We start from the raw sequence: 13,861 nt of genomic DNA on the forward strand, positions 1-13,861 counted from the left end.
ATGGCTGTGTATGTGTCCCCGTGTATAATTCAAATATTTTGTGTGGCAAACAACCAAGCAAATTTAATTTATTGTGTTAGTGATGATTAGGCTTTTGCTGATTAGCCTTTCAATGTTTTTTTAATCATCTACCATCTCATATAGATTTCCTCTGCTCTGCACAATATACCACTGTTGCATCAATCTTGTTGATCTCTGATTTGTGATGAATTAAATACCAGCATTTAATATACTGTAAGTATATATATATATATATATATATATATATATATATATATATATATATATATATATATATATATATATATATATATATATATATATATATACACACACACAAAATACCCTCCCCCCACCACCACCACTGACAAAGTTCAGAAAATGACCCCTATTTGAGCCCTATTTGGTTGCTATGCCATCATAAGTTGTAAAAAACGATTGATAGAATAAGACTTTAAGACTAATTTTAATCATTCAAGTGGCCAAATTCTGACTGAGAAAAGTTAAATGAGCTAGCTAGTTTGTTATTTGCCTATAGGCTACAGGTTTTATTTTAAAACAAGCTTTACCAGATTGTTTTTTAATGATGAATGATAACAAATGTACAATTAGGCTAAGTATTTTTATGCCAATCTCACAACAATATTTAAATTGCAAATATTTATGTTGCATCAAAAAAGTGTGGTTATGATCAATTTAATTCATAATTATTTCTATAGCGCTTTTACAATGTAGACTGTCAAAGCAGCTTAACGTAAAAGTTCTAGTAAAATGAAACTGCGACAGTCCAGATTTTAGAGTTGAAGTTCAGTTTAGTTCAGTTCAGTGTGGTTTAATTCTCCAAACATTGAAGAGCAAATCCATTGATGCACAGCTCCACAAGTCCCAAACCAAGCAAGCCAAGGGCGATGAACAAAACTTCACCAATTGATGAAAGTGAAGGTAAGAAACCAGGCTATTTTGAGTAAGACCATTTCTCTTCTGGTCAAACTTCATATTTTTATTCTTCAAAATAGCTAAAGATCATGCAAAACATGTTCACGTCAAGATTTAAAAATAGTAGATTTTTATCCCTACCATTTTTCCTACCATGATGTTGGCAGTGGCGGTTAGGTCATTGTTTGATGATGGTGATTAAAGATTTTGAGTGTTGAAAATTATTGTAAGACAGCATATTGCTGGTAAGAGATTCCACATCACAGACAATATTGTCATGATGCTTCTCATGACAACTGCAATTCAAAATGTCATTCTAGTCTTCCTTGCTGCAACAACTTGTTCCTTTCAGTTGTGTTCTGCTTGTTTTCACAGGTAACAACAGCCTGTCCTGTTTATTTAGCAATTCTTAACTAATTTGTGAAATATAAATGCACAAGACCAAAGTGGCAAAATATGAAGTGTTTTTATGTGAAAGAAAAAAAATTAAGTACAATTCTTAGTGCCATTCCAGTCTAACCTACTGTAATAAATACTTCAATCTCAGTTCTGCTGTCACTGTTTTTTTTTTCCGGTAAGAACATCATATGCTTTATTTCATATGATCACCATCCGACAAGCTAATCCAGCAAAGATTAGTTCTTAAAATGTCAATAAAATGCATAATTGAATAGAAAATGAGGCGAATAACTGCAAAAAGGTCCACTTTTTCAGAAAAAAAAAGAACCACTCCTTTTAATAGGCTGGCTACGGGTCTAAAATGTAATGCAGTGATCGGGCTTAGGTTGAAACACAACATTTGTTTATTCATGCAAATTAGCATAAGGTATAAATAAAAAAAAGTTAATAGCCAATATTGTTTACCTTTAATTTAGTGCAGAAGATACTGATAATAGTTTGGTGTTAAATGGTTGTTTTCCATGGCACAGGACCAAAGAAAACATTATGTCTCTTTGAACAAGATGCATATCTGTTTCTGACAGCAAAACAAACCCTAGGTGCCTAGTGTTTATTAAAAAGCACCATTCCCTCATGGTGCATTTAAATGAACGAACACAAGTCTAAGATAACAAGGCTTTATAAATCTACATCTCACTTTCAAGGGGGGGACACGTTGGTTTAACAGCCTTGTCAGAACCTGATGTGAGGAATAAGTGACCCTCGACCACTTATCCACAGTTATCTATGTAAATCCAATCGTGCGTATGCAAATCCTGACATGTAAATGTGCCATTGAGCTACTTAATGTAGTGATTACAAAAATGGGGTCCATTACAGCAACAGAATGTCGTGAGATCTGAGAACTACTCCATTACTAGTCACATCAAACGGCTTCAAGAGGAAGTCATTTTTAGCATTCTCTTCATTTAAACTAAACTAGCATCGAGGCTCTGCTTGTCTGTCTGCATCGCTCGTCCCCAATGTCTAAGATTCTCAGTGTGTCTGGGTGAGGTCTTGTTTGACTTGTCTCTAGGGAAGATGCTGGAAGGAAATGTCTTCGACGCGATGTGGCGACATGGCCCTGGGGGTCATGTGACAGCTTTAAAATGGCCTTTTGATTCCGATTCACAGCCCATAATAACCCCGCTACCAGATCTAAGGCTCTTTTATGTCGCCTCTGCAACCCTACCCAGGGAATTTGCACTGCCGTCTTGTCCTCTCGCTGCATTTCACCAGGGAAAACTATGCCGTCGAGAGAAAAACCATGAAATGGGAGAGAGATGTGCTTTGTGTGCATATTCCACATAACATCATAACTCACTCTTCTTCTCCCCTCAAAAAAAAAAAAAAAACAGTCAGGAAATACCTTGACTCCTCTAGGCGAAGTTGCTGCACACAATAAATCTAAGAATGTAGATCTCTGGGACCTGGGATAGACAAATCACGGCCTTTTTGATCATCTAAGGGTCAAAAAGAGCAAGAAAGTCACTTCAGATATGTCAGAAGACAGAAGGAAACAAAGAAAAGAAATAGATAAAAAGGAAAATAGACATGTTGTATTAAAGTTGCTATGGGTCTTATAGCCATATAGCTGAATAGCATAGTTGATTTATTTAAAATTGTCTTTTCAAAAGCAGCCTTTTACAAATATAAAACATATGCTGTGATTTATGGCCTTCATGCTGTATGAATAGAGCTTACCTGGTTGAGGACTATGAAGGGAGACTGTAGCCTGGAGCAACAATACGACTTCATTCCTGGTTCATTCATTCTGAAGATCACAAGAAAAAAAAAACGCTTGAACCAAAAGACACATGTACCTTTCCATTTAACAGAAATGCCTTTCTTTTCAACGCATAATGGAGCTGAACCCCATTCTGTGCTGCTAAGAGCAAGTGCAAAAACTGTCTACAATACCCTTTAAGTTCCTAAAGCAGTTTTCTTTCATGATGGCGCCATCGTTCCCCGTTGTGGGCAGAATAAACAGTGGGATGACCTGTGACCTCGGGCTTTATGATCTCATAAGCTCAAATCCAGTTTGTGGTCGAGCTGGCCATACTCCTGTGTGCATTTATTTCCAGTATTACACTTAAGCGGACTGGAGTTCAGTCTCATGGTGGAATGTCTGGAGTGCGACAAAGACAGAAAGTCAATATTTTTTCTGCATTTCTATCTGGTGTGGGTCTACATAGATCTACAATTGTAAAAACATATTAAAACAAATGCTAGCACGCAAAACGTGAGCAATCTCATGTTACTGTAAATGGTATACAAAATATAGATAGCAAGGAGATGTGTATACTATTGTACATAGTTATAATAAATGTAAACGTAGTATTTATGATAAATCTGGTGTAAGGAATTTGATGTAATAATAAAATATTTGTCTTTTTAACCATTCCAAGGCTTTAAGATACTTCATGCTGAAGAGTAGTTTGCATTACCATTTCTGTTGGTTGGTTTTGCAATCAGTTTTTTGAGGTTATTTGTTATTTAAATGTTCTTAATATTATTTTTAATATATTTCTATCAAGCACATTAATTAAATGTCATATGCACTAAATTTATAATTTATATTATATTTATTATAATATGTAATTTATTTTTTTATATATAAATTTATAATATTCTAATAAAAGTTTACTCCAAACTACTTCTGATAACGATTTTGTTTTACTTGATTTAACAATCACTGGACAGTTACACAAATACATAATAGGTTACAATCTAACTTAAAAGCTCATCAAAATTAAAAAATATTTTAATTCTAAAACTGTAAACACAATGGTGGAATGTTTCTGAATGACAAATAGTGATATATCAATGATATGAGAGCGTATTTGAGATTACTAAAAATGCTGAGAGACAACTAAGGCCATGTTTGCTGCCAGTGAAGAAATGTGTTTTATATGAAAGGAGGCCTGTTCCGCTGACTGGGTTGCGCAACAGGCCAATGGATTGGTGGCTCCCCGGACTCGCTCTCCACCTCCCTTACGTTATAACTACTAGAGCTCTTGAGCAAGAGATGCCAGTATATCTCTCATATTAAAATTCAGAGAGCCACAGCAATGGATTCAAGCACTGACGAGACTTTAAATCTCACCGCGTTTCTACAGACAGATCCGTACATTGGACATTATGAGGGAGAGCTGCGTAGAAGGTAAACGCCCTTTTGTTTAAACTTTTAATGAATTCAACTTGCCTGATTAGGTCGATTTATTCGTTGTATGCACATGGTTCTAGTGGGTTTTCCTCAAAATTATAAATTAAACTATAATCCGGATGTGTTGTCTTCTTACAAACTTTGTTCATCATCGCGTCACTCTAGCGCGCGAGTCTTTGCTGCAGCAGTCCAATCAGAAATTCGCACGTGCTGTGCTGCACCTTGCATGCCTATTAAAGAAATATGAGTTGTTTGTATTTATGTACAATCGCTTCCACAGCTTAGAAATCACTCAAAATGTAATTTATTATAATGCCAACATATATATGTAATTTTATAAAACATTAGTAATTTAAAGAAAATAAATATATATTTCTAACCATCTCCCTCCCTCTCTCCTTCATTCAGTCTAGCGCCATTTCGGGGCATGTTTACATTACAACAGGGGTGTCCAAACTACGGCCCGCGGGCCATCTACTATGAAGGTAAATCAGTTGCGTAACTCGAGAGCTTGCAAACGTAAATGTGAGCACTTGTGATAATAATATTTGTATGTGTAGGTTGAAATGTACACTTACAGCTCTGATGTGAACAGCTGAATCCCTCGATTTGCACGCACACACAACAATCCACACACTTGTGTTTTAAATTGGAAGTTGCAGATTAATAGTTGTGTATTTGTAAAATGTCATTTACAAATACAAAATGACAGACACACGTGTGCACGGCAAATTTGATTGCATCTTATCTCTACAACCACAGGTCGGCACTCACAACCTCTCAGTTTCGTCAGTACAACTACAAATCTCCCGCGCTCTGACTTTTGCTACACATCTCCCGCGATCTCTGTAGCAGAACCCATCTGTGCACTTGCAAACGCAGAGGCGTGAGCAGCGCGGGGCGGGGGAGGGGCGGGGCAGGTGTAAAGCTGTTTGATTGGCTGATGCCTGACCAATGAACAATGCCAGCAGCCAACAGGACTGAGGTGCAAAAGAATCATTTCCCACGATTATTTTATTATTTAGGGTTTATTTAAACTCTTTTCTGAAGAGATTCTTGTTAAAAATCATTAATTTTGCGGAAATGTACATACCAGTAAAAGAGCAGCAAAGCCAGTTTATTGGCTAGAGCCAGCCAATGAGATGGGGCGTTTCTGTTTGTCAGGAGACAGGGCAGCTCACGTTGTTGGAGGCCTCGAGCAATCAGAGGGTAAGTTATGATTTTTAATAATTATCTATATGTTCAATACTGTTAGCTAAGCTAAGGACTGTGCTAGGTGCTTCTCTAGTTTGTTTTTTTTATATAAGAAACAGTTATGAGTTATGTAGGAGTTGCTTTCTATCATGTTATATCGTTCTAAAGATACGATTCAACCCACATGAAATAAGTTGTAATAGTATTTATAGTAAATAATATTACGTTTTTGAACCATACTAACTATAGTAAACTGTATTATACTGTATATACTGCAGTATCTACAACTTTGTTAATGAATGCAACAGCACACTGTAGTATTAACTAGCATGAACTTTAATAAATTAAAGTATATTTACACACACATTAATAGCAATTAAAAATAACACTAGGCGTTTCAGTTTCTCACTGATTATACCGGTTTTTGTTATAATAACCTGCATCATGGCTATCTATCCATCTATCTATTTACATGTTTGTGTACAGTGTGTCGATTATATCACTTTTTTAATTATGAAAGTTACTAACTATAGGTTATTTCTCAGTTTCCTGTAAGGATGGAGTGACAGGAGAGATCAGCATGTTTCAAGTTGATGAGGAACTCAGAGAAACTGCATAGCTTGAATAGGATGTTATTTATGCTAAAGATGACATGATGATCCAGCTCATCTACAAACACTTCAAAATGATTCAGATCATTCAAGAGGAAGCCGACCATTTGTTTTCTCTTTTTACCTGCCAAGATGATTACAGATTTGAACAAAACACACACTCACCAACACACAACTTTTATTTTGATAATTGTTTAATGTAGTATTTTTACACTTTACTGTAAAGTAGGGCTGTCAAACTTAGTTCCTGGAGGGCCGTAACCCTGCACGTTTTTAGTTTCAACCCTGCTTCAACACACTTAAGTGAAAGTTTCAAACAAACCTAAAGGACTCAGTTAGTTTGATCAGGTGTGTTTAATTAGGGTTAGAACTAAACTTTGCAAAGCTGCAGCCCTCCAGGAACTGAGTTTGACACCTGTGCTGTAAGGGAAATGTTTAACATTAATTTGTCAAATAAAATTTACAGTGCAAATAAGTGCAGTGCAAATGTCTAGTCACTTGTATTGAAATATTTCAGGGTTTTTCCTTGTTCATAATGAGATGGAGGTGGTAAATCCAACTTCATTCATTACCCATCAAATGTTATCTCCTCTTTAATCTTTTGCTCAAACCTGTTGCTTAACCCTGCAGATGAGATGCTTAAAGTGGACCCTCAGCCGAGCGATGGACACACATATCATGTTGAAGGATGCAAGTTGTGGACCTAAATCAGATGTAATGGATGTAGATGTATAAATCAGAAAGAAATGAAACTGCTTTAAAATGTATTAGGTTTTACATATAAATATGTGTTCTTAACAGATTTGTTTCAACTTGATATTTGCACAATAAATGACTGTTTAGACTGTTTAATGAATGTTTAGTTTTAAACAGATAGCTATATTTCAATCTTATCAAATTTAAGATATATATATATATATATATATATATATATATATATATATATATATATATATATATATATATATATATATATACACTTCAATTTATTAAAGTTCATGCTAGTTAATACTACAGTGTGCTGTTGCATTCATTAACAAAATTGTAGATACTGCAGTATATACAGTATAATACAGTTTACTATAGTTAGTATGGTTCAAAAACGTAATATTATTTACTATAAATACTATTACAACTTATTTCATGTGGGTTGAATCGTATCTTTAGAACGATATAACATGATAGAAAGCAACTCCTACATAACTCATAACTGTTTCTTATATAAAAAAAACAAACTAGAGAAGCACCTAGTACAGTCCTTAGCTTAGCTAACAGTATTGAACATATAGATAATTATTAAAAATCATAACTTACCCTCTGATTGCTCGAGGCCTCCAACAACGTGAGCTGCCCTGTCTCCTGACAAACAGAAACGCCCCATCTCATTGGCTGGCTCTAGCCAATAAACTGGCTTTGCTGCTCTTTTACTGGTATGTACATTTCCGCAAAATTAATGATTTTTAACAAGAATCTCTTCAGAAAAGAGTTTAAATAAACCCTAAATAATAAAATAATCGTGGGAAATGATTCTTTTGCACCTCAGTCCTATTGGCTGCTGGCATTGTTCATTGGTCAGGCATCAGCCAATCAAACAGCTTTACACCTGCCCCGCCCCTCCCCCGCCCCGCGCTGCTCACGCCTCTGTGTTTGCAAGTGCACAGATGGGTTCTGCTACAGAGATCGCGGGAGATGTGTAGCAAAAGTCAGAGCGCGGGAGATTTGTAGTTGTACTGACGAAACTGAGAGGTTGTGAGTGCCGACCTGTGGTTGTAGAGATAAGATGCAATCAAATTTGCCGTGCACACGTGTGTCTGTCATTTTGTATTTGTAAATGACATTTTACAAATACACAACTATTAATCTGCAACTTCCAATTTAAAACACAAGTGTGTGGATTGTTGTGTGTGTGTGCAAATCGAGGGATTCAGCTGTTCACATCAGAGCTGTAAGTGTACATTTCAACCTACACATACAAATATTATTATCACAAGTGCTCACATTTACATTTGCAAGCTCTCGAGTTACGCAACGGAATCAGTTTTGTGGCGGCCCGCGAGGCTATTTATAAATATAAATAGAATCTGGCCCGCTATACAAAAATAAACATAATTTAATAAATAACCACCGGGTGTCGCTGTTACATGCCTTCAATTAGGCAGCACTTCTTGTTAAGAAATAAAACTAACCGACCAAACTGAAGGAAACATAATTGATAATCACATTTTGGCGAGACATGGCGCACAAAGAAAAAGGAAAACCAACAGTCAGTGCAAGTTTCAGTCATGTTGGGGCAACGATTTTTTCTTCACAGAGGTCAGCGGGAAATGTATCTGTTTAATTTGCCAGAAATCAGTTGCAGTAATAAAGGAATATAATATTAAAAAACATTATGAAACAAAGCATCAGGCCTTCAGCTCTTACACTGGTGCAGATTGAGATCAAAAAGTAAAACAATTAGCAGCTGCCCCTTCAGCTCAACAACAGCAGTTTTTTGTGCTAGTGCAAGAAAATTCTACACTTTTTTTTAAAATATTTTTTGTCTTGTTTCAAGTCCAAATATCTAAAAAATCTTAAATAAAGGAGAATTTTCTAATTTATTAATAAATAATATGCCAATATTAAGTGAGTTTCCTTAAAACAAGCAAAATAATCTGCCAATGGGATAAGCGAAATAATCTTGTTTTTCCTTTTGACATAAGTTTATTTAGCTTACCCCCTTAATTTGCTTGTTTTAGGGAAAACTCACTTAATATTAGCATTTTATTCCTCAAAACAAGACAATATTTTTTGCTTGTCTAGAAATTATTTCTTGATTTGTGAATTTTTAGATATTTGGACTCAAAGACAAAAAAAAAAAAATCTAAGTAAGAAAAGCATTTTTTGCAGTGTGGCTAGTTATGAGGTAGCTCAGCTAATCGCACAGCACAGGAAAAACAGTTGGACAACCGAAATAAAATAATTCCATAATAATATACGCACACACATCTATCCATACATCACACAGACACGCATATGGATGAATGGATGGATGGATGTAAAATTTGGCCTGGGACAACATTTTATTTTTTTTTTGCATCTGGCATTCGGCAAAGTTTGGACATAGGGCTCAACCTGTGCAGTGCACATGCCCTTTTTAGTCTTGGATATAAAGTGCCCTTCCAAAATGATCAAAAGTGCCCCCGCGACGCGACACATCCTCCGTCCCGCCCTTCAGTAGGCGCGCAACAACACCGCTCTTGAGTACGCTTCTTGCTGTGAGGCAATTGTACTACCCATTGCGCCCTCATGTTGCCACGGTTAAAAATACTGGTTAAAAAACTGTAGCAAATACACCTACTGTATTAAGTGGACATGAGTTGTACAATTTAACTCATAGTATTTGAAATACAGGAGGAGTCCATTGCATTTGACACTGTTCCATGAGGCCACAAGACAAATTGTATGAATGGAAGTGAAGCATCATGGTGGATATTGTTGTCTGTATGACTTCTACCAGCGATTTTTTTTATTTCAGAGTGATGAGAATGACTATTACTTGTCATTGGAAAAAAAAAAAGTAATGCTAACTTGGTCATGTGAAGCACATCTTTTGATCTCCTTCTCTGAATACAACCATAGAGGCTTTATTATCATTAGCTGTAATGGTTTTTAGGTTAAACATTTCATGTTAGCCTATATGCTTTGACTCTTTCTATAGCCTACTACTCTGTCATAAAAAGCATACCTTGTAATTGTTGTGAAGTTTAAAATAAAAGTACTACCTACTCAGACAGTATGCAATAGGGACTTATATGCAAAATACTTTTAATTTCAACCAGCCAGCCTCAGTGCTTCTGTTGAACTGTCTTTCCATTATAAAATTGCCATATTAAAAGTCTGATTTCTTTAAAAATCAGTAATCTTCACTGCCTGATAGATATACGATACTAAGTGGGTCTAAGGCTAGACAAAAAGCACTGCATTAAATTCAATTTTCCCCCGCCATGTCTTTAAAATATGACAGTTTATTTAACCCCAGTATTTTCAGTGAAGTCTTTGCTCTAGCCCGCTGATCCTTTGGCTAGTGGTTATACGGTCTTTCATCTTGTTTTAAGCTTGGATAACTATATAAAGGAAGTCTATTTGACTGAATGTATTTTAATGACATTACAAAATCAATTCTGTAAAATAAACCTTATAAAATTGAAAATAATCACATTAAGCTTTCACCGGAAGTTTATTGTTGGCTGAAAGACACTAACTGTGCATATAACCCATTGTGGAGGATGAACCAACAGTCATATAGTCCATCATTATTTTGGTTCAAGTATGTGCACGCCTACAGTCTGTACACAAAGTTTAAGTATACATAAAAACATAAGTCTATTTTTCACAGTCTCATCTCCACCCATGTTGTTTGCTTTAATTAAAGTCATATGTTTTTAATATTGTATATTAATAGTTGGTCATTTCCGGGTAATGTCTCTTTTTTAAAGAATAGAAAAGTCACAATGTTGTTTTGGTGACCTGACCAGACTACCCCTCACCTCAGAATACCCATGATACCATCTTGCAGTCTACTCGATGGCATAATAATTTGGGACCGATGTACAGCACCTGCATGTGCTATATAGAGTAAACGTGAGCAGCTTTACAGTGACTGTCATGGATTCCAGACATTTTTTTGATTATTAATGTTCATATAGAACTCATGGTGAAAGATATAGGACTGTCAGCCAGTCCAGTAGACAGAGAAAGCAGCTAATTGGCCAGAGCTTGTGAAAACAGGGTGAGATGGCACACAGAGAGACAGCGTCTGAGCTTGGCAGGTTTCCCCCATACCACCAGCCAGTCGTCATACCTTGTTAAAATTCACTTTAATGTCTAGAGCCTCTCAGACAGACACACTCGTGCAGACATGGGCACATGCACCCGAGACTTCCATGGGATGGTTTTTGTGAGACTGGGAGACAGAAAGTGAAAATTAAGTCAGGCATTGTCAGCAGAATATTGTCACAGGGGGTTTCAGTCATGACGAGCGTTTGACAGTAAACTTTCTGCTGAAAAAGAAAATGCTTTTGTGAAGTATGCAAATGCACTTTGCCATTCAAAATATACCAATACCCACTTAACACCACGTTTATTTTCTTACAGCTTCATTCCTTTAGGGAAGGTGCAATATGGAGTATGCAATATTTTTGAAATCTCAGTCATATGATTGTCTGGCATCTCATTGGTCAGGCTGTGAACGTGTTTATTTTAATGGTGATTATAATATTTCATCATGTAGTAGACACTCAATACAGCGGATTATATATATATATATATATATATATATATATATATATATATATATATATATATATATATATATATATATAAATAACTGTATATAGTTGCCTAATGACCTACTTCTATAACATCGAAATTAAGGAAATGTTGAAGCTCTACTTAAAGGCAGGATTTTGCTGTCAATAATAATCTAGCACATATATAGTTTATGCAGCTGCATGTCAGTGAGTAGTCGAAGGGATGTTTTTAAATGCATTGTATTGTGTGATAATACTGGAACAGAGAGCAGACTGGTGATGAGAGCTGTATGGCAGAAAACATTGCTGCTCTATAAAAGGATTTGCCACTGATAACAACCGCAGCAAACTCATCGCAGCACATTAAAAACTTTCAAATTCCTTTGTGGCATCGCCACTCATTACGTCACATGAAGAGGCTCTGGGCATATTTTTGTTCTGAGTGTTAAGGATCCTGACCAAGAAAGTAAAATAAGGCACAATAACAATAATATACAGTAGAATTCAGAATTTCTAGCCCCCACCTCCCCACCCAACATTGATTATTTTTTCTCTTTTTTTAATATTTCCGAAATTATGTTTAATGTGTTAACAATGATTCATAAATAATTTTTCATTAGCATTAAACATGCAAAAATCAAGTGCATATACAGTAAGAGCTTTCTCTCAAGCTCTCTTTTACAGCCTTGGATAAAAACTAAATATCTTGACCCAATTAGGTTTTGATGCAGGGAACTTTTCCATTTATAGTGTGGTCTTAAAATGTACCAAATATGCACAAAGATTTTTATGTTTAGGGACCAGATGCCATGGGCCACGGTGGATCTACAGATCTTTTTTCCACTTAAAAGGTCAAAGTGGTTTTAGCTATTTATTTATTTATTTATTTATTTATTTATTTTATTTTTTTTTTTTATTATTTATTTATGTGAATTTAGAACATAATTGTGTGTAAATAAAAAAATACCATATTATATACTATATTACTTTATTTTATATAATTTTATATAATTCTGTCCAATATCAATACCAATGTCCAATAATCACTTTCTTGTCAGTGCTATCTTGTCACAGTGCCAAAAAAGGATACAGTGCTGGCTGGAAGTTAACATTTAATTGGGTTTTATTAACATCTACCCCAACTCTAAACTTATGAAATAATCCTAAAAAGCAATGGACTGTGTAAAGCCAACAAAAGCACAAATATTCAAGTTCAGCATCTGGAATCAACTAAGATGATATGATAGCCAGTAGTAGATACTTGTCACTTTAGTAACCAAGCCTTAATTATGCAGAATTGAAAAGCTTAAAGCTGCAGTATGTAAGTTTGACACCCAGTAGTTGAAGTAGGTATTGCAATCCTGGATCAAAACACATTTTTACTTGGCTCCTCCGCTGAAGAGTCCACGAAAGGTTTCCAGATTGGCGTAAGTGTGCCTGACTATCAAACCTAAACGTGATTTAAGGCTGATTTTATCGCTTTTTTTTAACTAAAATCAATGGCTAAAGTTAATTTTTAACTAAAATCACTTGAAATGTATATTTTACAAACGGCTTCTATTTCTCAAAGGTGAACACCAATCATCTAAGTAAATGCTAATAATGTTAATTTGAATGCCATCAGACTACAGAAAGCAGCAGCAGATAGTTTACCTCAGATCTGCTTACATAATGTTTACGTTTGTAATATTTTTATTATTTGCTAATTAATTACCACCTCATGTGGAACTCTAAATCTGCGTCTCATTTCGGAGGCTGTTACTGTCCACCGGAGGTCACATTTCAGTCACGGACACCCACTTTGAGAGCCTTTCTGACTGAATGAATTATATGCTCGGGATTCTGAAATATAATTGGCTAAACTTTCATTTTGGCGGGTTAAAAGAACCAAACAAAGACATCTGTTTTGGCACGTAACTTACATGTTTAAAGCAAAAAATCTGACTTTAGCATTGTTTTTCAGATAAACAATCATGTTTCTTAAATATTTGCAAACAGTTTATGGTATTTTTATGCCTTAAAAGAGTCGAAAACTTACATACACCACCTTTAAGATAAATTAAACAGATGAGTTTAAAAACATTACCCCCTCACAGTTGTCACGATGGGTTATATTAAATATATAGACACAAAAACATTTTTCTGAAGCAGAAACACCTTTTTTCTGCTGTAAAGTAGGGCATTATAACATGGGAGTCAATGGAAATGTAATGACTGTTGGAGCCAGC

General features: G+C 35.4%; 1 protein-coding gene and 1 long non-coding RNA gene across 2 annotated transcripts in view; one reads left to right on the forward strand and one right to left on the reverse strand.

The window, feature by feature from the left end:
- Nucleotides 1-1,721: 1,721 nt before the first annotated feature.
- LOC141487633 (uncharacterized) lies at nt 1,722-4,710 on the reverse strand. The gene is given in 5 exon segments (NR_199780.1): nt 1,722-2,619; nt 2,744-2,837; nt 3,079-3,148; nt 3,295-3,502; nt 4,580-4,710. It is a non-coding gene; the product is annotated as an uncharacterized LOC141487633 (long non-coding RNA).
- gbe1a (glucan (1,4-alpha-), branching enzyme 1a) overlaps nt 4,402-13,861 on the forward strand; it is a 265,946-nt gene continuing 256,486 nt past the window's right edge. The window contains exon 1 of the mRNA XM_087270612.2: nt 4,402-4,537. Coding sequence (XP_087126738.1) covers nt 4,446-4,537 — 92 coding nt within the window. The 5' untranslated portion in view covers nt 4,402-4,445. The remainder of the gene's footprint in view (nt 4,538-13,861) is intronic.

The sequence above is a fragment of the Danio rerio genome, chromosome 10, assembly GCF_052040795.2.
Source record: "Danio rerio strain M-AB ecotype USA chromosome 10, GRCz13ab, whole genome shotgun sequence".
In the NCBI taxonomy this organism is placed as follows: domain Eukaryota; kingdom Metazoa; phylum Chordata; class Actinopteri; order Cypriniformes; family Danionidae; genus Danio; species Danio rerio.